The 26,402-nt window shown below is 41.1% G+C and overlaps 1 protein-coding gene across 1 annotated transcript in view; it reads left to right on the forward strand.

Moving 5' to 3' along the window:
- gnai2b (guanine nucleotide binding protein (G protein), alpha inhibiting activity polypeptide 2b) overlaps positions 1-26,402 on the forward strand; it is a 56,435-nt gene that overhangs the window by 16,904 nt on the left and 13,129 nt on the right. Inside the window, exon 2 of the mRNA XM_049018349.1 lies at positions 24,004-24,046. Within this exon, the coding sequence (XP_048874306.1) occupies positions 24,004-24,046 (43 nt within the window). The remainder of the gene's footprint in view (positions 1-24,003; positions 24,047-26,402) is intronic.

A 26,402-nucleotide genomic window follows, 5' to 3' on the forward strand; every position in this document is an offset into this window, starting at 1 on the left:
AGCTGCCAGTTAATTGTTTGGTTTGCTACGCTTTACTCCATGTCACAATTTTCTCATGTTATGTGCGTCCCTAGACATGCTTTCACTCTATGCTGTGTTGATGTTTTGCTTTATATGCTTATCTCAGCTCTGTTGCATTCAGACCTCAGGCCGAACAGTGATCACCCATTTACACAGGAAAAGAATTCGTAAGAATCTTTATGGGCATCTGTTTAAATAGAAGTATGGTTTTGCGTACAGGATTTTTGGTTGTACAGTCCTGATTGTGATATGAGATTCAGTGGTTGGCTAGATATTTACTCCCCACTAGGATAAGTTTTTGAACATCTATGAACAATTATGAAGGGTAATTCATTTGTAGGAACTGTCCTGTTTTTTTTTTTTGTTTTTTGTTAAATGCATCATATGTATCAATGACGTTTATTACCATGTCCTTTTAAAATAAGTTTTTGTATTTCAAGTCTTAAGTATAATAGCATCCTGTTGTGTGTGAGTTAAAGTTCAAAGAGATCGCAGCTTGGTGCATTGCGGTGGTTGCTCTTGTTGTTGTTTGTTATACAAGTCTAGCATCAGACAAAAGTGTCAGTAGCATCCTACTGGCCGTAGTATCTTGTCAGCTGATTAATTCAGGAGTCTGGTGGTGCCGACCATCAACAGAATTAATGAAAAGGAGCTCGAGAATCATATGAGGGCTCACCAGCTCTGGCTGAGATGCGTGTGGGAGAAGCAAGGTCATAGGTTGTCCTCTCCAGCTAGCCTGAGTGCTACAGCCTCCCTACCAATGACTGGAGGGATCTTCTGCTTCTGGTGCCAGTATCTCTCCCCACTGCATAGCCATTCTGAAAGGTTTCCAGTTTCCAGTGAGTTAATGGCTGAAGTCATTATTTAGCAAGTTATTTGGGTCATTTTATGGATGAAATGTCTGAATGGAAAGGGAACAAGTTTTCCTGTTATTGTTACCAAAGTAGTCTATCTAGGTGAGTGTTCAAGATCATAATTACTGCCAAAACAAGTTGAAATAGGTTTGGGAAGATGATCACTTACTTTAATGTTTATGAAGAGTAGACAGCCACCACATAGTTTTTTTTCCCACCAAAGTTCATCATCTGTGTGCGTGTGTGTGTGTGTGTGTGTGTGCGTGTGTGTGTGTCTGTCTCAAGGAGGGGGGGAGGGAGAAAGAGAGCAAGCCTGGAATTTAAATTAAGGTTGTTTGGAATTCAAAGCCAAGGGCAGTAGTGAGGGAGAGCCGCTATCTGCTTAGCGGCTGCTTATTGAAATGGCTTAGATAAGTTGAAGCCAAAGTGCCCATATTATCAAGGAAGTGGCTGAAAACTTTGCCTCTGGGTATCGCTAACATTACGTGTTGCTCTGTTTCTCAGTTTTATTTATATGCTGCTACTAGATGGTAACAAAAATATTTGATTTGTTTTGACGCAAGTTTGCAAACAGTCCCATACACAGATTTAAAAATCGATATATAAAAACAAGCACTAAAACAGTAGTATAGAACAATTTACCCTTTAGCAGCCCTTGCAAAGTTCTTCTGGTCTGCAGAAGTGTGCAACATCAATATCTGCACCACACCCTCCCCTAGAGACACATCTACTGTTACTGTTGACTTGCATAACGTAACGTTAGTGCTTTCATGATGTGATGCAGCAAACTATGATGGCAGCTTGCCTCTATTTGGAAAGGGGTGGGGGGGGAGAGATTATTCCCAGTGTACACTGTACAGTGTCAGAGATGTGATTAGGGGTTTAAAGGGAATGGTTGGAACCTTCTGATTTAATTAAGTTTGGGGTAAAGAAAGAAGAATAGATATTCCTTAGTTATCAAAAAAAGACTCAAACAGCCTGCGGTGATGCAAACCGTTCTGGTTAAAGGTCTTGTGTTATAGTGGTTTCTACTGGCATTTATAGTCCTTATCTCTGGTTTTATGATACCTTCTTGTAGTTGCCTGCAAGGAAGTCTTTCATTTCATTAAAGGCAAAAGTAATTAGTTTTTATCCTAGATGTAGGGAAGACATCCTGTAGCTGTATAATCACTTGCCATGCTTTGTTTAGTGAGATTTAGAGATAAGCAACAATTAATAATGCATGTTAGATGGCTTGTGTATGTTTTGAGAGAGACACAAAATATCGCAGTTATTGCAAATCTTTAGTAATAATAAACCCCTCTGAGTAAAATGGGAATAGTCTACAATCTAGATCCATTAGATAAGCTTAGTTTTTGGTTACAGTTACAGGGCTGGCTCCACCTATTCAGGAGTCATAGGCAAAGCTTCACTACTAAGAAAAATGACCATTTCACTTCTTCCACAATGCAGGTAATTTTCTGGCCTTAGGCAACTGCCTATTCTGTCTACAGCTAGAGTTGACTCAGGTTTCAGATGAACCAGGCATGTTAACTTATCTGTACCGAATGGGGGGATTTGTCGTTTTTCTAGGATTAACAGCTGCTGTTTGATGATTTAAACCAAACCTGTAAACAAATGTTTCAGAAATCATGCATATCGATTGGGACTGAACATTGCAATGACTAATTTCATACGATTTTAAATTATTTAGAAAACATTATCAGGTTTTTTTGGTCAGTTTAATACAATTTACTTTTTTGAAGTACATACTTTCGTAATCTGATCGGGATTTCGTAATCTGACCTTTTTCCCTCTGATTCCCAGTCCCTAATGTATATCGTGCCAGCAAAGGAAATGAAGTTCTTTACCTCCCCTAAAAATATCTTCTCTCTCCTACATTTCCTCAGTGTATATTTGCCATCACATCTGCCAAATACACAATGAAGTGCTTCCACCCTTGATGCTATATGACATAAGGAATATTGTGCCAGCATTGTTTTTGCTTTGGTTACAATCGTGACATTGCTGGCTTCGGTTTAAGAACCAAATATAACATCTGTCTGTCAGGGTCCGCTGCGTTTAAAAGCAAAGTGACTGCAAAATCAAAAGAAGACTGAAGTTCTTCCAGGGCTCCTTTGTGGATTTCCTGCCTGTATTGGTGATTTTACTGGACGTGAAACTGAAAGCTAGGTTTCTGCAGTGTCTGCTACAGAAATATTGCAATAGCAGGATCAGTCTGTGATTTTATGCTTTAAAACTTAATTTGAGAGAAGCCCTTTTGGTCTTGCAACAACAGTTCCATTCAACCTGTAAGCCTCTCTTCCTGAACCTCTGCTGTCTGGTCTCTGGTTCTGTTAAAGGGTGTTTTGACCTTTTGTGCTCCAGCATATGCTGACAAACTTTTTGGTGTGGGAGAGGTCCCTCTTCTGTAAATTCTCCCTTCTATCCTGCTGAATGCAGCATAAGCTTTGGACGTCTTATTAGAGCTGTCAGTCCAGCTAGCTGCTGGAGATGACTAAAGGGAAAGAATAACACGATGGAGAAGCAATTTGGGGAGGGAAAGGGCAAAGCTGAGAACACAGAAGGACCCTGTGTTTGCTCTGTTTCCATGTCCCTCCTGTGCCTTAGGAGGGCAGGGTTCACCATTCTGAAGTCATCTTCCAGTTCTCCACTCTGCCAGTGACCTGACAACCATAACTTTCCTGCCGCTAATCTGCACCTTATAGCAGCATTGCCTTGCTACAGTTTGAGATGTTTGGTATTTTGAGATTGCAATCTTCTGTCGTATGCATGTAAATGCTTTACTTTGTGTTTAAAAATGTAGGCTAGTAAAATTGTTTCAGATTTCTACAGTGTGCATTAATCCTACAAACTTGCGATGTTGTGTCGTTTTGCAAATTCCTGTTTAAATTCCTCAGTAACTGCAAGGTTTATGAGCGCAAGTGAACTATCAGAATTTCGTTTAAAAGCTTTTTTTGTCACATTCTCCTCTGGCAACAGGAGGTGATGATGAAAGCGCCTCACAGATGAGTAGCTGACACTCTCGAATATTTAGTGTCGTTGTTAATATGCTTAACGGCTATGTGCATCTACGGCGAGCGGCTACGCCTACGGTCCTGCATTCTGCAGTCAGGCCATGGAGATGTCACTTGGCCTTCTGTGTGTGGCTCTGAGATGGGACTAAATGGCTTGCAGTTGTCCTTTTCAGAGCTCCTAGCTGACGCGGAAATGTCTACCTCAAGGGAGAAGGTTTCTGAAACCTAACAGCCATTAAAGCTAATGGCATATTCACAATTAACTAAGAAAAGCCCCCTGCCATAGGATAACTGTTGATGCCTTATCGCAGAACCTGCCCCACTGTATATTACAATGAAAGAGTAAGCTTAATCTTCCCTCTTCTAATTATTCAGCGATGCATGATTCCCTAAATAAATGAATCTATCAGTATATAATTTTACTTGCCTACTTTTCAACTTTCATTCTAAAGTATAATAAAAAGGGATTTAGCCAGTGTGCCACTGTCCTCCTAGGTCAGCTGTGCTGGTGTCATGCAGCAGATTAAGCAGGAATCCTTTCAAAGTATCATTTGTTTAACGGTGTTGGGAAGCTGACCAGAATACATTGATTATTGTTGCCAGATGCCAATTGCAGAATTTCCGAATGTCTTAATTTTCTCTTTAGGCACAATCCAAGTATGAATTATTTTTTCAGAATGACCAGCCATTACAGCTGTAGCAGTTTGTCCTCTGTACTCCATGGTCACCATGCAATGACATTGTGTGTGTTTGTACGCTTCAGTATATAATTTACTCGTAGACCCCGGACCCAATCTCTCCGATTGTCGTCTTTTCATTTCCTGTGCTCTGAGAGTGAAGGGTTGCCATAGCAATATGACTAGGAGTTATTGTGCTGTCTGCCATGCAGCTGGCAAATTTTTCTTTAAGGTTCCCATATGACATGGCAATTTTCGTCAAGCACTCCACGAAACCCTCTCCCAGTTCACTCGATATATATTGATTTCCTGCTAATAAGATTAACATTCATTTCCCTTTAGGATGTGTAAATTCAGCACACAGTTTGTTGGGGGAAAAATAGACTGGTATTCTTTTATGGGCTACGTTCGACTGGTGATAAGCAGAACACAACTCAAGGATCTGTTATGTAGCTTGGCATTATTTGTTTGTTTATATAAAGACGCTTTTATCCACTGTCTTGTGAAGGGCCCTGGGATCAGTGTAGCAAATCATTCTGTTCATTCCATGACATACTGTGACAGACTATGTGTCTCTGTCTCTGATTGGATGGCCTTTGTTTTGGAAGCCTGGATTCCTGTTGGTAGCTCGTGATAAATGCTCTCAAGTGTTGCGTAATAGCTTGAAAGATTATTACCCTGAAAGTTTCTCATATTTTCAAATATTTAAGAAAAACACACACAGCTGTAAACCTACTGGCTTTTCATTCCTTTGCTGCAGTTTGCTGCTTTATGCTAATAGTGAGGAAGGCGGGCAGTAGTAGAGTCAGTGAAGCTTTGCCCTAATTTGAGCTATTAAAATAATAAACTCCAGAAATGGTATGTTTTCAAAACTGCCTCTTAGGAGGGATAATCAAATGTGTGAAAGAACTTAAAGTTGTGTAGGTTCTAAACAAGCTATTTGGGTGGCAGTGACTTCGATTTGATTCGATAGCTGCAGTACTTCCAGCAGGTCATATGCTCCTTGGAACGGTGCCGCTGACCTTTAGCCGCTCAGCATTACTGCACGTCGTAAGGCTGACGCTTACAAAACAACGGGGCCTAATGGAATGCTGCTATGATAGCAGAAAGTGTCCGGCTAGAGGTCCTGGCCCATATCTTCTTTATGTCACTCCTGGAAGTAATGCGGCCAGAGGACAGATTTTCATCACTCATTATGAGCTTTCTCCCTCTAATTATGCGCTGCCATCTGGGATAATTGCTCTTGCCTAACTGAGAAACACAACTTATGGAGAGAAGACGTTTGGAATAGTGTCATCTTTGTGTATCAGTGAGATGGAATATAATTTTCAGATTATTAATAATGCAAAATACATTAGTAAATTTTACTTGATATGTTTAGGGAACAGAATTGCTAGTCTTGGAATGCCCCCATATTCAGTCTTCCTCTGAGTAAATGTTGCAGCCCTGCTTCTCTATTCTTTGTTTTCAGGGTCATGGAGCCCTGGACGTGTGATGAAGAGGGAGGGGATAATATATTTCTTCTCATGCACTCTGATTGGGTCATTTTAATGTTCTTCATCCCAGCTGATTTGGTTAAGACCTTCTAAAGGCCCAGAAAATCCCCCAAATTGCTCTGCATTTTCTTTTGTACATTTGAATTGCATAAGTGAAGCCTCTGAATCTAATCCGTGTCTTTCAGTGTTACTAAAATGTTTACAGGTCAGGTGATCGTGCATGAACTCTATCTATGCCGGAGAACCGGAATGATGAAACCAAATTTCGACAACTGGAGTAATGAGCCACTCTTTCAACAGATTTGTGTTCAGCCAGAACAGCCAAAATATGTTTTAGGAGATGAGACGCTTTTGGGCAGTGTAGTGATGAGGTTAAGAGAGAGTGTCGCAAAGGTTTGAGCAGGATAGCGCTTGATTGGCTGGCTGCCTGAGCTGTTGTGCTGGCAGGCCCAGTGAGTCTAGGATTTGCCTCTCCTCTGAAAAATGGAATAATCTATAGAGATGGAGGGAGAGTGAGGAGATGTAATTAAGCCCTTCTCCGCGGCCTCGCTTTAATCATTTGATTGGTGGCACTTTGACCCCCTTGTACTCATGTTCAGTCTTTTATCGCTGTCAGCATCTGCGTTAGACAGGACCTCGGTACTCACTGCTGTAGGCTGGCTTCCTCGCCACCTTGAAATTAAATAGTGTCCCCTTTTAAAAATGGCATGACTGCCATTTCATGGTAGATGCTACGGTCAGAGGTTTATCTGATGTGGCAGTTTCTGGAAATAGTAGGTCTTGTGTTTTACTCGACAGACCTTGTCTGCTAGGAATTAGGCATCTTAGGTGTTACCTCTTGCATGGTAAAAGGGCTTGTCAGCCTGTCTGTAATTGTCTTAATGACTTTTCAGTGCCTAAAGATTACAGAAAAATGGAAGGAACATGGAACAAAGAACCTGAAAAAGATATACATTTTAAGTCACTAGAATCATCCTGTGATAATTTAGAAGGCTATTAATAGGCAAAAAAATTACTGTCAAAGACCTGTGTATGTGAAATATTCTGTGCTTCAAGCTGGGCCTCGTTTTTTCATTCAAATTGTTGTTCTGTGACTGCTCATTTCGAGGTGAAACCTGTTTCTTTGGGTCCCTGCCTTTTGTGACCCAGACCATTTTGCATCATGTGAAGAAGGCAGAAGGCTAGACTGGATAAAAAAAATTCCTGTAACCAGGCAGAAATCGAGCACTTTGTAAAGGAGGGAGTTTTCTTCTGCTAAACAAATAATTGCAGTGTCTGCATCTGACCTAGAATAACTATGTTTTGTGCTTAGATATGACATCTTGTAATGTTAACAAATTATACTTAAATTGGCTTCTTGATAGCTGAATGCTTGTAATGTATTATCTGCCTCACTTGTACATCCTTTGGGACAAAAGCATCTGCTCAGTAAATAAATGTGACTATGCCTGCTGCATGCTCAGTGTCTTTAACATTCAGAACTTTTCATTAAATTAATTTTTTTTGCAATAGCCACTGACTCCCAGCAGTTGAATGGATGATGTCAGGATTAAATTTCATTTTTCCCCAAGGATGAACAGTGGTTTATAATTTCGTGCCACTCGTGCTTAACCCAGTCTGCATTTCTCTCTGAATTGTCGTCTTTCTTCTTTGAATGAAGTCTGCATTTCTTGGAACTTTTATTTCCTTTCCAGCAGCGTTGTGGACGTGGAATCTCAGTTCACTGTAATCTATGGTTTTTGAGTATCTGATGGTTGTCCATCAAGGCTTGATAGTTCAGCCTATTTTTGATTATTTGGTACCTCATACCCATATCTCAGGCCACTGGCAACAAGCACAGGTGTGGCTGGCAGGCTAAAAATATCCCACTTAGTGTACCCACAGATAGCCAAAGCTTGTTATGTGTTCTGTCACCATGCCGGAAGAATAGGCTCATGCTTGCCTATGTTGGTGATATGGGGTGTCGCAAGGTGAAATGGAGAAAGTGTGTTACTGCACAGCTAGGATTTCTCATTCCACTGGCACTGTGGTTCTTAAATCTTGACTGAGCCAGTAAAGAAGTCTGATATTAGTTTAGGAAGCCATGATTGATAAATTAGTTGGCGTTTTTCAACAGCTGGACATTAACCACTCTTAAGCATGGTCTTAATTAAAAAAAAAAAAAAAAAAAAGGGGGTCTTAAAGCCCATCTGTATAATGACCCTGTAGCGAGCTGTTGTCCTAACTGTTGTAAATACTGGCAGCCTAAGCACTTTTGAGAAGTAAAAGGAGGATGACCTTTAAGCAGTTTGAATGTATGGACTAGGCACAGCTTTTTTGTGCATGAATGCCTAGTTCACTGTGTAAGCTGATGTCACGGCGAATTATTTCTTAGAACAGGAGTCTTCAACCTTTTTTATAGTGGGAGCTACGTAAAATTTGGAGGGTGGGAGGCGATAGTTGGGGGGGTGACAGTAATAGCTGATGAATGGGGAGGGTTTGTGGGTGGAAGAGAAATTAAATCTTGTCATCCATTCTGTAGCGGTGTTCGTTGTCAGAGACGAAACCAAACTTATACATGTATACAAATTGCCCAATTTTTAGCAAGTGTTATCAAGGCTGCTTATTGGGTACTTGTGGGCTGCTTGTAGCTCATGGTTGGCATTTTGGGGGAAAGCATTAGGGTGAATAGGGTGAATGAATTGTCTTTTAATAATAGCTGACTCTTTGATAAGACATTTCAAGGAGAACTGCTAATCTGTATCTGCTTGGGATACCTTCTTCAAAACACCATTTCTCCACATCCATACTCAGCATGGGGTTTCTCTTTGACATTCTGGTTCTGTCAATACTATCTTCTCTGGGTTCTTTGGCTGGTCAACAACCTTTGCTCCTACTCAAGCTTTAATCTTTTTGGGAACTTCTGTAGTAGTAACATTTCCTTCACTTACATAGAAAGATGGACCAAAACCATTACCACCCCAGTGTGAAGCAAATAACATTGATTGATTTGTCTTCTAACAGTGGCACATATCAAAGTGTGGGATGTATTAGACTGTAAGCTCACATTTTGGTACTCATAGTTGATGTGTTGAAAACAGGAAAAATGGAAAAGGTAAAGATCTAGTGACTTAGATAAGGTATAATTTGTTATGGCCAGATGACTCGGTCAGAGCATCTCTGAAACAACACTTGTAAGGTGGTCATGGTCAGTCATGGCGAATACCTGCTGACAGTGATCCAGAGAGCAAAAATCCATGAACTGCTAATAGCGTTGGGCAGCCAAGATTAGGTTGATGTACAGTGTGAACATAGGCGACCCCATTTGATGCAAGCCACCAGAAGGGCTGCTGTGACGCACATCGCAGGTAATTCTAATGATGTCACGGGAGTGGTGTCACAACATACAGTGCATCAAGTGTATGTTTCTGCATAGCCATGGATCAGGCTTGTTGTTCCAACACAGCTGCTTGCTCGACTGATGCTCGTCACATATCCGGCAAGATGCAACAGAAAATGGGATTCTTTAAGCTTTCATTTGGTTTGTCAGGCACATTGAATAAATTAAATTTGGAATCATCTGCTATTGGTCAGCACTGGGCTATGTGAATTGGATAGAAATGGTCTTATTTGTGACCACTAAAAATAAGACAATGTAATCAATATGTTATGTTTGTTTTTGATTTATTTGTTTATGGAGGTAAGCCTTTGGCAAAAATGGTTAAAAAAAACAGATTAGTACATACAGTCTTTGGGTTTCAAATGACAAGACTCAGCTCATAAAGTTAATAAAGCTATGCAAGTAAATAAACATGGGAATGAGCAGGTACAGATTGTGAGAGACCTTAGGTAAAAGTATTAGCTTAACGGCTAATACATGGTACTAATACTGTCATTGTACTTTTAACTTTCTTCTTTGGCTATAAATTGTTACGTCTCTGTTCAAATCAAATGGGGATTGTCTGTCTGATTTTTCTAGTGGTAATGGAATTAAGCTTTCAAGTATCCACAGTATCAACAGGCTTTGGGTGGTCTGGGCCAGGGCACAGGAAACAATCACTCTTAAGGCTGGTAGAATCAGCATTTCCTCAACAATTAAGATGCAGTGGCACTTTGCCAGTGCACGATGTATTGCCACTATTAACCTTTTTTCCATTTAGCAACATTGTAAAGTTGTATATTTTGAGTTCAGTACAAGGTGGCGTTGCGTTCCAAAATCAAATTTCCACATGACATTCTAGCTCCTGTAACATAAGTCAGAAAGCTGTAGTGATTTGTCTACATTGTAGTGGGAAATTTATTCCTCTTATAGACTTATTGAGTATGCAATGTAGCAATTTTCATTTAATCGTTCTGCACGTATAAGAAAATCTTATTGTGTGTTTGCATCCAGTTATTCCCGGAAACTCTCGCTAACCCAAATTTCCAACAAACTCTGCACCACTGTAGTAAGCCAAAAGGATCCATTTGCCACAATGTTTCATTATGCGTCCCTACCTGATGTGTACAGCCTACCCAATCCGATCCTTGCAGGTACAGTTTGTTTATAGGTTACATGTACGCATGCATGTGCCAGTGACATCATTGATGGCATGTCCGTGTTCTGTGCTAAGGCTCAGTTTGCCATTACACCATGTCTACTTCAGTGCAACTGAACCATGCTCTGGCCCGCCTCTTCTAGCAGGTCTAGGCACGATGCCAAGCGATCACACTAGTCAAACACTGCACTTTTGGGGGTCAAACATGCTGAGGCATGGTAAGGATCGGTGTCAGTACACCCTATGTGGCTATGTCTCCTTCCCTTTCAGTCACTTACTGGTTACTCAACTGCTTTACTAGTGAAGCTTCTATGTGGTTTAACTAGAAAGATATTAATTTTGTATGAAAGTTAGCCCTCCCTAGAAATTGGACTGACTTGTTTGCATATATAGTATTTTACTAAATAATCAGCATTTGTGTGTGTGTGTGTGTGTGTGTGTTGTACTTTATTATTTTGCTGTAAATATAAGCCCAAAAGTATATTCATTTTAAGTTGAATAATTGTAGGGACTGTTAACATTCTGTGACACGGCAACTCCATAAACACCATCGAGTTCGAAAACTTCCACTTATGAAATTTTGAGCACTAGGGTACAAAATAAAGACTCATTATGTAAAACCTATGGTTCAGCTTTTATCTGAAGCCCTAAGAGCATTAGCAATTGTAATGATTTTTCTTATGAAAATCAGCCTGTATTTAAGTGTAGAATAATTTATATTACATTTTGTTGTTTTTGTTCCTGAAAAGGGGCGGCACGGTGGTGCAGTGGTTAGCACTGTCGCCTCACACCTCCGGGTTCGAGTCTCCGCCTGGGTCACATGTGTGTGGAGTTTGCATGTTCTCCCCATGTCGTCGTGGGGTTTCCTCCAGGTACTCCGGTTTCCCCCCACAGTCCAAAAACATGCTGAGGCTAATTGGAGTTGCTAAATTGCCCGTAGGCGTGCATGTGTGAGTGAATGGTGTGTGAGTGTGCCCTGCGATGGGCTGGCCCCCCATCCTGGGTTATTCCCTGCCTCATGCCCATTGCTTCCAGGATAGGCTCTGGATGTTCCTGATAAATTGAACTCTAGTTTTCCCCTTGATACCATTTGTTTGGCAGGTGTGAACACCATAATAAAACTCTGTTGCAGACCAAGACAACCACACAAGACCCATGAGAGCAGTGGTCTGGTCTTGTCCCAAACACGCTCTAGCGTGGTCTGTTTGTAGTGGGAACACGATTTGACCTCGACCTGATCCAGCCAGCATTTTGGACATGCTCAGTATTAGCTCCCATCTTTTGCTCAGTCGTCTGAAGGCAGCACATCTCCACAAAATCTCAGTCAGTATACCATTTTCAAGGCATGCCCTCAAACTGAATTTCATCATTCTCCTAGTGTGATGTAGCCTGGTGTATTGCCCAGATAATTACCACACTGTTCTTCCTGTATTTACTTTTTTGCTCATGCCACAGACACATCTAACCAATAAGCAGTTTGAACGTTCTCACATGGTTTGTAGTGGTGCATTTTCATTCGTTTGGATTTTTCTCTATGTGAAAACGAACCTAACACTCCCAATTTGCTAACACATAAGCTCATTTGAATCAGAGCTACATACCATTGTTGTGAATACGCACTTAGTTTTTACTCCAGTTAAGTATAAATATGAGCGGCATGATTGCATTGCCTGTTTGAAATGCTAAGGATACATTTTGTCTGTTTCGTCTGGGCTCCATTGTTGAAGAATTGTTGGCAATCTACACAGTGATGCAGCCATCCCTCCCCCAGCAGACCACATGCACCAGTAGGCAGAGGCAGGTGCTTGATAGCTTTGTTGAACTGCACTATTCCTTCCGCTGCATGCCCTAGAGAAACAGTGGCTGTTAATTGCACTAGCTGGCTCCCAGCACGGCGTGACAGGGATGGCCCAGAACTGGGGGCTGGAGGCCACAGGGAGCAGAAGATCTTTTGGGAGGGCAGATTCTTTTTCAGAGCTCTACACTCTGACTGCCGATCTGGCTCAGGAGACCCCACTCTGTGCTCCCAACTCTCTCCTGAGATAAGATCATTGCATAATGAACCTATTAACATGTTAGATTCCTCTCCCCTGGGCAGTCATCTGTAAGGTGATTTTCAGGAGCCTGTTATTCGACTAGTCTATTTTCTGTTGTGTTTTTTTTATTAATTTTTTAGTAGTGGTCATCTGTCTTCATTTTTTTCTTTTTTTTCTGTAAAGGACAAGTATTTATCCTAACTTCACATTAAAAATCCTTACAAAATAAAAGTACCATCAAATAGGAGCTTATAGGGCAAAACCCAAAAAGGTCGGTGTTAGGTGTTAACCCCACATCCTGTGGTTAAAATAGTCGGTAAATAGCAGATAAATTGAAGCAGAATAAAAGCCTTTCCTTGGCGCTGTCTCATATACATGCACACATCCACTCTTTGTACCTTTTTCCAGGGCATCTGCTGAATAACTCCAGATCAGGCCTGTGGCAAGACAAGGTCGCCTTGAGAGCATTCAAGACTGGCCGGAGAACTGTCACCCTTTTTAATAACTTGCCAAAGTGATGCTCACTTAATCAAATCAATTTTTCCAAAAAGGAGCCGGGCCTACATGAAGTCAAATGGCACGATTAAAGCTAGCCGTGGGTTTCAGAATCATAACGCGAGGAAGGCAGCGGGGACACATCATAAGTGTTTTTTGGTGCTCTGATTTTTGACAAATTGAGTACATGTTTGAGAGCAGAGACTGCTGAGATGTCAGCTGAGGCACTTGGAATTGCTTCATTTTGCGGGGCCTAAATTAAAGCCGTAGTGATGAAGTCTTTTCAAGAGTGATTAAAGATCTAATTAATGATTTTTCAAAACTATAATCTTTCATAATTGCAGGATCATCCATTTTGTTGTTGAAAAGGTAAAAGTAACCAATTACGTTAAACAGCTGTTAGCTTGGTTTAGCTGGTAAGCAAACAGTGTTAACGTAACTTTTATAGTATAATTGCGCAGTTTTAGGTGGGGGAGACAGTGACTCAGTGGGTAGCATTGCTGTGTCACATCTGTAGGAATAAGGATTAAAGAATATTTTCTGTGTATGTGTAAAGATTGCAAATTCAGCCTGTGGTGGCTGACTAAATTCATCCCGGCATATGAGTGTGTGTGCTCTGCGACAAAGTGGTGTCTAAGGTATATCTCTGCTTTCTTGCCTGTGTTGCTTGGGATCGGCTCCAACCTACTCATGATCCTGTCCATAATAAGTGATTGGTGGATAGATGACTGCTCGCATGATTCTAGCCATTCATATAGCTGGGCATACCGGTTGAGTACTTACTGTGTATGAAACATTTTCAGTGTCATGTGTGGTTTCTGAAAGACGGTGGTGCCTGTCATTTTTAATATCAACCGTAACAATGTTCGTCTTCCTGGAGGGAGCAGGTGAAGGAAATTTTGCCGTTGGTGGTAATACGTTTTATTACATTGCCTTTTTAAAGCCACTACTCCGGGCAGGGACATGCTGTGAAATGTCTTCCCAGAATTCTCCCTGCTTACCTGCAGTCAGCTTTATAGTGCCTGGTTATTTCATCCTTATCTTATGGGTAACTCATTGCCAGTGTAGCGGCTTTACACCAGAATTTATCGACCGACATGCAGTATGTGATAAGTCAAAATTGGGTCATATTAAGTTAGTTTCCTTTTTTGTAAATGTGTAATATAAATAAGAATGTGGGGGGATTGTCATCCTCATTGAGGAAAGAAAAATGTCTGGGAACCTTCCATGTCATTGTGGTTTGAAAGAAACTATCGTCCTGCACCTGCAGGAATCTCTTTGTTTAACAGGATGACTGGAAGCTGCATTTTTTTTTTCCTCTCATAAATACTTGTGACATTACTATACATGGTCATTAACTTCAGAACTTTGGTTCCTGATCACTGCCTCCTTTGTTTGGTGCCCTGACAGTCAGGTGTTGAGTATTTTTGTTGTAAGGGAGTGAGGAAAAGCTGTATTCTTATTTGACTGCCTTGTGTATTTGTGCTTGGGATACATATAGACGGTCATTTTTGTTTTTTGTCACCTGCATCCTGTCATTGGGATATTAGCCAACCATTTTGCGAGGAAATGGTGTAATCTCATTACATAGCGAGATTACCGTATTATTTTTACCTTATTTTACCTTGGTTAGTGTGTGCTGTTTTCCAAGGTGGCTGGTCCTACTGGGATTTGAATTCCCATTTTTGACTCAAAGTGCAGAGTCTTAACCAAAGTTCTGAGCTACAGCTCCACTGCATTGCACTTTCTCTGCTGTAAAATGCTGTATAACACAACATCTTTGTGTGGTATCACATTCAGTGGCCTCAACATCATCTGCCTTTACTGTCAAATGAGAAAAACAGAAGCATGGAATTACTTTGGGCTTTACGAGGGCGTACGTGCTGTGAGCCCCGTCCATCACTGTCACAGGCTAGCCATTATTGTCACCAGATGACACGAATGCAAGAGATATTGTTGTTTGAAGGAACCGTGTCAGCGGGCCAGCGTGATCCATTGTTGGTATTTAAATGAATGTCACGCACGCTTGTAAGTCACGTGGCCTGACAAAGTCCTTAATTCTTTTTCATAAATTACAACAAGGGAACATTTTACTGAGCAGAACTAATGGTTCTGTATTGCAAAGCAGCAATTTTTTGTACTTTTACGTTTTTTATTTTTATTTTATATTTTCCTGCAATAACCCAGTTTAAATGCTTTGCCCAAGGGTGCAATAGCCGAGTTTCTGTCATGGTTTAAGCCAGTAACCATGACCTTACAAGTTGGCATCTCACATCTCAATCAACCCAGTGAAGTAGCAATGAGTAATAATCTTTTAAAGCTCCTTGGGAACATTATAAGCATGAGTGCGCTGTTTGGAACAGTTCTCTCAAACTCATCACACATCAGGCAAATAAAAGGAGTTTGTCCCATTATTAAGGGAAATAGAAGGAAATTGCAACAGTGCCCCTGAATGCATCTAATTACAGTGGATCTACAAAAGGCTGCTTTGTTGATGTAACAGGCAAAAGGGTGAAACACTGTGGAGCTTAGCTGTCTGAGCCAAAAGCGCTTTAGTGCGTGTGCATGTGTGCTGTAGCCTTCATCATAGCATGCAATATAACTGAAGGGTGGGGTGGTATGGAGAATTCAGCCAGTTACCATGGCACAGAAAAATATTTTATTCCTCTAACCCCTGTCCCCCTACACTTTCTCTTCCCTCTTTGCGCGTTCCTGCTCTCACCCTGGTTTAAGAGATTAACAGTGAATAAGGGAGGTACTGTTTTGCTAATTGCCAGAAAGCAATTCTGGACCTAGTTTAGATGTTATTGTTGTGCCCAAAATGACAGTAAACAGAGAGAGTCTGTCCCCTCAGCTTGTGCAGTTCACAGTACGGTCTTTGTGGCAGCTGACCAATGGCCGCCATTGTCTTCCCCTCCGCAAACTGCATTATGGGGCAAATGGATGACATGGATTTCTTGGGTAGCGATGAGGGTCTGTTTCACTGAAGATAAGTGAGACAGTACCGTGATCCAAAGAGCTGTGTGCAGGAATGGAATGAGAGGTGGACTAGAGCCCATAGTTTGACTAGTGAGAGAGAATAAATGAAGGAAGGAAGAGGAAAAGGTCTTTGTTCCTTTTGTGCCTTAAGTGTGAATGGCCCACTCTATATATAACATGAATTGGGTGAGAGAACCATGTGTTCCCATTCTTTAGCATAAATAATGTTACAAAGTTTACGAGATCACTTTTACATATACAGCTTAGAGCCGGTGAGACAATTCATCAGAAGGCCTAGTTACTGTTAGCTGTTGTAGCAGAAGCTATTTAGTGGATTCCAAAATTGCCAAGAGTAAGATGGGTCGGCATGGACTCAAAATTCTTTTTGTCAAAATCAATGATCACGGATATCTGCTGCCTCAAACTCTAGGGGTACAATCCTGGTTTACAATGATATTCTGTAGTGATCATCTTTTAAAGTGCAAAGTATTTTAAACATCTAACTGGAGTCTAAGATGTATAAAATAGAAAAACAAAAAGATTAAAAGAAAAATGAGGTGAGAGAGTTACATATCAGATGGCGTTTGTGTGTGTGTGTGTGTTTTTTGTCATGTTATTTGTACAATCAGCTTGTTTCTGAATGGTCCATCTGGACTTCATGTGCGGTCTTATCCTTTTTCAGTAGTACTTCTGATAGCCAAAGATTGTTTGATTTGCCCCTGTTCATGTATTTTTTTCCAATCTGAAATGCATTATTCTGCTATATATTCTTAATATAATTAAAGATCCGTTGCATCTTTTCCCTCTCATAGTAGCATTCGGTTACTAAATAAAGGTATGCTTCTCTGGCTCAGAAATTATGGAAAGGCAACCTAGTTTTTTTCGTAAGAGTTTTGCACAAAAATGTTCTGAGGACAGAAGGAATGGTTGGTTCAGAGCCAATGATCCAATGATTGGTTCATAGCGATAACGAATTAGATTGTAGAGGAGGTGGGTCCAAGCAGCTAGAGGAGGCGGGACCAAAACATCTGATTGGTTGGTCCCACCTCCTTTATTTGCTTGGACCCACCTCCTCTACAATCTGACTGGTTCAAGGAGATAAATCTCTATTTATTTATATTTCATTTTATTTTTGTGTAACTTCCATGAGCCCCAATTTCACCTGTTAGGTAGTCTAAAGAGGGGAGACGACAATGGCGCTTTTCCATCGCCACCAAGAACTAAATGGTACCCGACCCGTACTACGAACTGTCGCTTTTCCATCGCCACCAAGAACTAGATGGTACCCGACCCATACTACGAACTGTCGCTTTTCCATCGCCACCAAGAACTAAGTGGTTCCCGACCCGTACTACGAACTGTCGCTTTTCCATAGCAAAGTATGCACGCTGTACTTGTGCCATACTCGAGCCGTAACCATGCTGGCATGGTCCTGCTTATTAGCAGGGCTGAAAATATGACCTAACCAAACTGGGTGCATCACCGCCATCTGACTAATCTTATGTTGCAGTAGTTCTGGGGGCTGTGGCATTTCAGTCTAAACAGTTGGAAATTTACTAGTTGTCCTGTATTCATTGTTTTGCAACAGATAGCTTAGATATTATTTCTTTCTTTGCTGAAACCTAAGAATATCTAACTCAACTGTGTTTATCCATTCTGTTAAAACTGGGAAAAGCATAGTGATTCCAGAGTATTTCATAAACACCTGGAAAATAAACTGTTTCAGCTCTAGATAAACAAATTGTTATTTTGCACTTCTCTAAAGGGATCAATTTGAAAGCTTTCTGGGAATTAGTTAATAGTGAACCTTTTACCTTAGAGAACTGGTTGTCCCCAGGCAGTACTTTTCCCCCCATATGTTCCTATTGAGAATTTTGTGTTTTGTTCACCTGTGGTCTCCTGTTTTCGATGAAGGTCATGAAGTTGTTGAGGAGCTCAGCCTTAGCGCACATACACATGCAGACCCATTCTTTATTCTGTTATAAGCTGACAACTGGATATAGCTCTCTCAGAACAGTAATCAATCAATTTGCTCCCCCCCCACTGAAGCTGAAGGTGAATAAAGACTGTTCAGCTTGCAGACGCCTTGTCACCTACTTAAATACGCATGATCCGGTTTGATTGCCAATATTGGGCTCATGATTCAGTCTTCCCAGGATATTTTTGGAATGAATTCATTTTTCCTAATAATAATTTCAGTGAATTCGAAGTTTGTTTATTTCCCTGATTCAGATGGTAATTAATTTGTACTGCGATTTAATCATGTTGTTACATCATTACATGCCTAATGTTAAAGGACCGTTATGCATCTGTACCCTGTAGTCAGTGTAGTGGTTTTTGTACTGAATGTTAGTTCCTAATTGCTATATCTGTCACACGTTTTCCTTTTAAACTGTAATGGCAATGATGGTAAAACTGTTTGGTAAATTCTTTCTGTTACTTAGGAGAGCTACCCAATGTCCCTCTTTCCTTGCTGTCACTCATCGGGATAATTGATGATGTCGCTGGTGCTAAGTGTGCTTTTTAGCCAGAAGTCTGTTCAGAAATCTATTGAGATCCATATATATACACAATGAACATATTTTTTTCTCTTCGGTTTAGATTAAAAGAAAAGCGGACACTGTGTATTTTGGACACTGACCCAAATTCTGCCATTGCAAAGAACTTGCAGTCTAGCACTATAGATAAGAAAACCCATTCAGTTTTTGCAGTCAGTTTTCAACGTTTCCATAGAATTCAAATGCCAACAATGATAACTCGAATAGAGATATATGAGTGAGAGTATGTCATAACTCTTCCACTTATATATTCAGGTAAACAACTTTTTTGTTTGTTTATTTGATATGTATAGAGCAAGTACTTCATGGTGTTTAGTAATAGGGGTGGGGGGTGGGGGGGCAGACTGTCAGTTTGTAGCTTAAGTCATTTGCCAATTTCAATGTTTTCTGAGAATCAGTCCCCATACTCTACTATTTTTGACATTTATATGAGGGATCCCTGTGTTCTCTATATCAGTAGATGAACTGATGGGAATCTTCTCTCAGAGTTATGAAGTGAAGCGATCCTTTATTTGCCACTTGCACAAGCATGAGTACAGGTACATTGGAATGCTTCCTGTCACATATCCCATCCTGTTTGTCTTTGAGACATACGCACACATCGCTGAGGGTCAGTCAGGCCATTTACCTGTCACCTCAGGAGCATTTTGGGGGGTTAAGGCCCTTGCTCAAGGATCCATTGAAGAGGTGACTATTCTGCCAAGGCTGGGGCTCAGACTGGTGACCTTCCAATCACAGGCACAGAGGCTTAGCTCACTCGACCATGCATTTGTTAAACTTTACGGTTGCGTGTTATTCAGAGTGATTTAGCATTCATTTCATGGCATTGGTATCAGGGGATCATTTATCCATAAGCACCTGGGCCGAGTCAGTTTCACCAATAATACTAGGAAAATCAACTGTTAAGCTGAAGAACCGTGCTAAAAGAATGCATGCGCCGTAGTCAAAATAGGCTTAGCAGAATGAGCTCCATGGTTTCAATGGGAAACAGTCCCCCCCCCCTCCCTCCATGACACTGCAACTCTGCTCTATGTGAAATATTAAACCACAGTATTAAACCAATCATTTTACATTTGTAAAAACTGCTAACCAACTGCTGTATTTCCCAGTAATAGTAATGGGGGTAGGAATATAGTTTATAGCTACAGTATATCACTGTTTGCCAGAAGGAGAAGAAAAATCTACTACTGAACAATTTCCACATTTTCTTTGGGAGTCGGAGCAATAAAAAGTTTAATGGTTATGAGGTTTTGTTGTTCCCTGCCCAGACCCTCACTGCAGCTGCGATTCAGCTCTGTGAGTAGCTAAGGCAGAGCATCCAGGAAACAAGGGCCGCTCTGCACCACGCACTCTCACTTTCTTTTCTACGATCAGCACTTGTGTGTGATCCCTCTTGCTCATTGCTGTCACAAAAATAACTTGTTTCTTGCCTTGGCTTCAGTTATTAGACGGAGGTTACTGTAATGAACAAAGATGTATGCTTACCCTTCTTTTTCGGTTTCCCATTCAGATGGAGGGGAAAAAGGTAAACTTAACTGAATTTGGGCTGTATTGCCAAAACTGCTGTAGTTTGGGATCGCTGTGGTCCAGCAGTGATGGTGAGAACAGGGTGAGGTCCATTCTGTTCCTCCAGATACTGTTGGAAAAAATAGAAAGGAAGAAATCTATTTCAAGATGTTGCTCTGGTGTCATTTGATAGGATCTGTCAGTCTGTCATCTTGGTACTATCCCCCGTATATCTTGTGGATTTTTTTTAGCTTTATTTTGCTATACATACATAGTATTCCCAACAGAAATGCTATGTGTCGGATTCCATGTGCAGGAGTTCCCCAGGCTGGTCTCCCGGGTCACTTAATGACACTCCTTTCCATCACGCAAGTGTGTAGCTTTTGTTATGTAGTTTCTGCATAATGTGTGACTTATTCTGAGGTTGACCAGAAGATGTCCAGCTGATTGTGCAGCGTCCAGCTCCCTAAATACGTAGCAATTTTGTCACTTAACACATGTTGAAAACATCACCCCCAAGTAGGTATCTGTAGCGTTAGGGTATTAGTCAAAATGTAGTTAGATGTTGTACCTCTCTAGCTACTGGATGACATTTATTTGAAAAATGCAACATTGTTTTTGGGGAAGAGATCTGTATAGTGGCTGTGTATCAGCAAATACCCAGCAGTTAGGTAGCATTTGGTGTTTAGTGAATTGATATTTGTTTGGATAATGCCTGGTGCTACTGATGTGCATTGACATACAAGCTACCCACTGTCATACTTTGGGATGCATATAAACACACAGGACTGGTAAAATTCTAAGCCTCTGTACCACCTCTTATGTCTGTCCCTTTCTTTTATTATTTTTACATAAAAAAAAAATGCAATTAATAGCTACACATCGGCTTAAGTGTTTTCTTACCAATCTGACTCATGCCATTATACAGGTCTAACCTGTGACAGAATGGATGGGTCCACTGTCAAGCCGGAAGCTGGAAGTTTTTTGCTGTGGGGTCATGAACGATCTATTCAGTCAGCTCAGAACTGACAATGAGTCACACAGGATTGTTATCATTTTAAACTCCTACCTGATTAAACCCCGCCCCCCCGCTACCACCGCCATCACCACATCCTGCTTGTTATACACTGATGTATTGCATAAAGTGCTCTTGTTAAGCAAAATGAAACAGAAATATTTGTCAATGGAATGTAACGTTTCCATGCTAAAAAGTTTTAGTCCAAGTTAGTATAAAGTCCGTATGGCTAAAAACGCATATTTCTGAGTTTGATTTCTTTGTTTATTTTTAGGTATTACCAAAAACTGGAGCAAGATGTGAGCCCTAAGTAGCCCTGTAGTACATTCTGTCTTCCAAGCTGTGTTATTTGCAATTATAGTTCTGTGTCACTAGCATCTCATGGAGACGGAATGGAAACTTGGGAGGAATGGATATTGTACTCTGTGGATTTGCCAGTGCTTAGTACATAAAATTCAATGTGACTGCCAGTCTGGATGGAAGATCCTGTTCATTTTTTAGCCCGTGTCAGAGGAACACTGTTGAGGGTCATGACGAACGCCTAGATTGTTGTTGACTCTGCTGGAGTGCAAATAATTATAATTATGGAATGTGTAGGAGTTCATAACCTATAGATTTGTACCCCAGTTTGCTGTGAAATGTGATCTGTGCTGCCTTCGGTGCAGTACCAGTCTTTCTGGGATCATTGGCCTAATCCCCTCGCTGGGTGGTGTGTGCGTGTGGATTAGGGTTATATTACATTGTGGGAACCATGACTTTGTGGGCCCCATTTTTTTATGTGCCCACAGAGATCTGAGAATGCAATCGAAAAATGCCAAAGGTTTCATATTTAGTTTGGTTACTTATGGTTAAGGCTAGGGCTGGGTAGGGGTTAAGGTCCTCATGTTGGGATTAGAGTTTTATCTACCGAAATGAATGGAGAGTCCCCACAAAGGTATAATTACAAACCTGTGTGTGTGTGTCTGTGTCTGTGTGTTTATGTGCCGTTGTTTTTAATCAGTGCCCTACAGTGGTGGTGACTCCATTCACAGTGTAGGGAGGAAAGTCAGCACCATGTGCCCCAAGGCTGAAGCTGAGGTATTAATAAATGCAGCACTGCAGAAAACAGATGCTGTGCACTGTCAGTGTGCCGCCCCTTCAGGTCCCTGATACAAAGCCTGTGCTAAAATAGCTTATAAAGAGGCACTTTAACATAGGATATGCACTGTTTATTTCAGCATCACTGTCAAATCCTTCGGCAAATTAGTTGTTAGGCATAACATAGATCATAGACGCATACAGATTTCCGAAAGATCCTGGGAGATTAAATGCTTCTTATTTGACATTTTTAGGAATATTCAGTTTTAAAGTTCTCACCAAACATGCATGGGGGAGGATAGATCTGCATAAATCTTCTCGTTTCTCACTGGTGTCGGGCAACCTGATGTTGCGGTAAGACCTACATTTCCCCGCGCGGCTTGTTCCTTTCTGCTTTCTCATCTGTATGCTTCCTGCAGCAAATGTATTTGCTCGTACATTTGTACAGATGAACTAGCCAATTGCCACTAACGACAAACTGATTTTTCATGAATGCCAATGTGAAGACAGTCTCACTTCACACCATGTAAATCTTGTATAAATTTGTATTTATGTGAATCTGACATGGTCTACAGCATGTCACTGATGTTTTATTCTGAAAGGTCATTTGTCTACAGTGCCTGGCTGGCACAAGCGTATAGGGACGGTCCCCGCGGATAGAGGGCTAACTCTGGGTGAATATCGCTTCTGAGTGTTTTCAATGAGGGCTTTGGGAGTGTTGCTGGTCCATATTGAGCTGTCACTTCCATGGGTGGCTGACCAGAGGTGACACTTCCTGTCTGGTTAGCCTTGGAGCATATGACCGTGCAGAACTGTGGCATGAGGCTGGAATAAGCTGGTGGGGGGGGCGACTTGAATGTCTTGGGTAGCCTCCAAAACCCCCTGCTGCTGCTTGTATTGGGGCCTGCTGGACTTACTCACCCTGCTACCCCTGAGCCCTGCTGCAGTAAAATGGTTTAGTCAGTTCAGATGGAATGGAATCAGTTAAGTTAGAGCAAGATTAAACCAGAAATAGGCTTTTATTCTAGAATTCTGGAGCAGTGTTTCTGAATCCAGTCCTCAGGGAGCTCCAAATAGTCCACGTTTTCCTAGAAACTAGGAGGAAGCAAAAACCTGGACCGGCTGGGGGTCCCCAAGGGCCGGGCAAGGAAACCATTGTTCTCAAGTACTGTTCGTTTTAGTAATGATGATAGTGCAGGTTGTTTGTGGGTTGGGTGCAGTAGTAGTTATCATCTGCAACTGCAGTCCATACATGAACTTTGTGCTCATCGAACAGGTAGTGACTTTCCTGGAACATGTCCCATTTCCTGGACATTTCAAATGCCTTTGGTTTTTGTTGCCTTGCTGAGTTTGTATTTGCAGAAGACATTTGCAGTTATACTGCACTGTTGACAACATTGTCTGACCAATCAGCACTGTTGACAACATTGTCTGACCAATCAGCACTACATTTGTAAGGAATGATAAGTAATGATAGCACTTTCTTAAAATGAATGGTTTGAATCCTCAGTAATGGTAAACAGTGGGGCTTTGTAGTTTTGCCACTGCTAGTCTTAACTGCTCATGCCCTGGTGTAAATTGTGAATTCTGGAGTAGTGACCTACAGTGACATTTTACTGCCGTGGGATTGGGAGGGGAGTCTTAAATCAGTGAGGGTATCATGCAGTGCATTATCTTCAAAGCTTTTCTTGGAGGTTTGCAAAAACATTCATGCAAGTTTTCTGTTGAGTAATTTCTGTGTTGTTTTTCTTACAGGTGCTGGTGAGTCAGGAAAGAGCACCATTGTGAAACAGATGAAGTAAGTCTGACCCTGCCTCCCCTCCCAAGCCGCTGCTGCTCACCTGAGACGGTCATATATATTCCTCATGTATTTTATCAGTCTCTTCTGTTTGCTCATGGGATTGTGTCTTATGCCGTCTATAAATATCAACTGCTTATCTCCAAGCAGCTTGACACACAAGCAGTCAAGCAAGGACAGCTACACTATTGCTTTTATCTTTCGAATACAATCAGTCCTGCTACAACGCGAGTAAAGCATTTCTGAAAAACCTCATGTTCACTAAAATCGCATACTGAAATAAATAGATCCCATTGGGGAAAAATAGGGTTGTGGGAATGCAACTCCAAAATAATAGTGCAATAACTTACATCGAACAAAATGCATTAAATAATGCACAATGAGTGGTCACTAATGTAGTTATACGCATTTTAAATAAATAATAACAATACATGAATACATTATATCATAAACAGTTCCTGTGGGTCTTATGTGTCGCAGAAGAATTGCCTTGTAACTCCTTCAACCGAATCTGCTGAACTCGCTAACTTCTCGGATGCCGAGAGTCAAGAGTAGTAAGCCACAGTTACCAAGTGGCCGGGCATGCACACAGCACAAATACAGTGGGTTACGGTGTGCAGAGGGGCACTGAAGGCAACATGGCCACATACTGTCTACGAAAAGCAAATGTAAATGAATTTTAAAAGGTTTGCTGTGTGTTTTTTCTATGATGATTTGTCAAATATTTTTAGACCTGTGTAATGTACGAAAAGTTTGATTCTTTTACATTTGAAAATCGGTTTGACCTATTCATCAGAAAGAATCGGTTCAGAAGAAGCACTTGTTGACAAATTGGACACCGCCATCGTTCACTTGGATAGCCGTTTGTGTGCTGTTAGGGTTTCCCGCTAAGACCATATTGCGTTTAAGTTCGCATGGTGTTTTTCTCTCCAGCTGGATATCGAGCAAATACAAATGTGATTCTCCATTGTATTGGACTTGGGAACTAATATGTCAATCGTGTTAGAACATGCCTGCGATGTGATATCACGGATTGCAGCAGAACTGACTGTTTTTACCATTACTCCAGAATTGTAGAGTCCATTGAGCTAAGACTGTAGCATCCCTGGCTAGTGGCTCTCTGTGGGATGCCCTGGTTTAGACAGACATCAGCATTCACAATCCAGAGCCCTACTCAGGCAGCAGTAAAGCCCTCCTTCTCTTCAGCTGCCAAATACCTCTCAGCCGCTGCATGTAAACTCAGACTGAAATGTAATGTTTTTTATTGCATTTATGTTGTCTAATCAGTCATGCATTTTGTGTGATGTCACATGAACCACTTGTTCCTGAGCTGCATCTTCTTAGTAAAGAGCATATGATGTTGTGGCATTGATCTGGCATGTACACTGAGGGCGTGTACACAAACACACACGGTCATGAGTGTTACATGGTATAATATAAATATCAACATTCCTCAAAGGCAGAATTAATTATTAATGATTTGAACACGGGTCAAAGTCCCTATGGGTGACCTACTTTTGTACTCTTGATAAAGGTACTTAGCCTAATTTGCTTCAGTAGAAACACACTACTGTAATTAATGCAAAAATGCTGTGTACAGTAGGTTTCATTACACTGCAGTTTCTATTAATTTACCAAAAAAACGGGAAAACTCAATAAACTGACTGTAAAGCAGAAATTCAGCAGTGGTACAGCAGTTGAATGTCAATGTCAACAAAGCACTCGCTGTGTGAAAATGAAGACTTTCTAAGCTTTTACTCATCTCATTAGTATGAACCAAAAATGTCCAGATTGTTGTGAAATTATGTATATTTATGTATATTATATAGTATAAGGCTCAGATTTGTCTTGCATGGCCTCAGTTGCTGTTATATTGTGTTTAAAAAAAGTTTGGTATGCAAGGCAGCTTGCCAGTGGTTACAGGGTATCAGGGTGACATCATTGAAATTAATTATCAATTTCCAGAATGGCTTGCAAGGTTTTAGAATTACAAAGCAAATTTATAAAGTCCTTTGTACTTTGTCCACATGATCTGACTCAGTTGCCTCATTTGTTTTAGTCAGCTTTGGATGAGAGCATCCCACGCCTCATTTCACTGTTGAACCATACTGAGAGAAACGGTTGTGCACTGGAATGCCCGTCTCGCTGCACTCTTGGGAGATTGTCGTCTTACACACCATTTTCCAATGACTCCAGCTGGCTCAGTGGTCTGCTTGCTACTGCCAACTCTTATGTGTAGCCTGAATCTTGCTATCATACTTGCCAAGACCAGTCTAGCTGAGAGACCTGTGATTCCATATTTCTGGTAGTCGATATACTTGAAACTTTTTTTTGTCCGGGTATTAAATGTGCTCTA

This window comes from Brienomyrus brachyistius, chromosome 6 (assembly GCF_023856365.1).
Source record: "Brienomyrus brachyistius isolate T26 chromosome 6, BBRACH_0.4, whole genome shotgun sequence".
NCBI lineage: Eukaryota > Metazoa > Chordata > Actinopteri > Osteoglossiformes > Mormyridae > Brienomyrus > Brienomyrus brachyistius.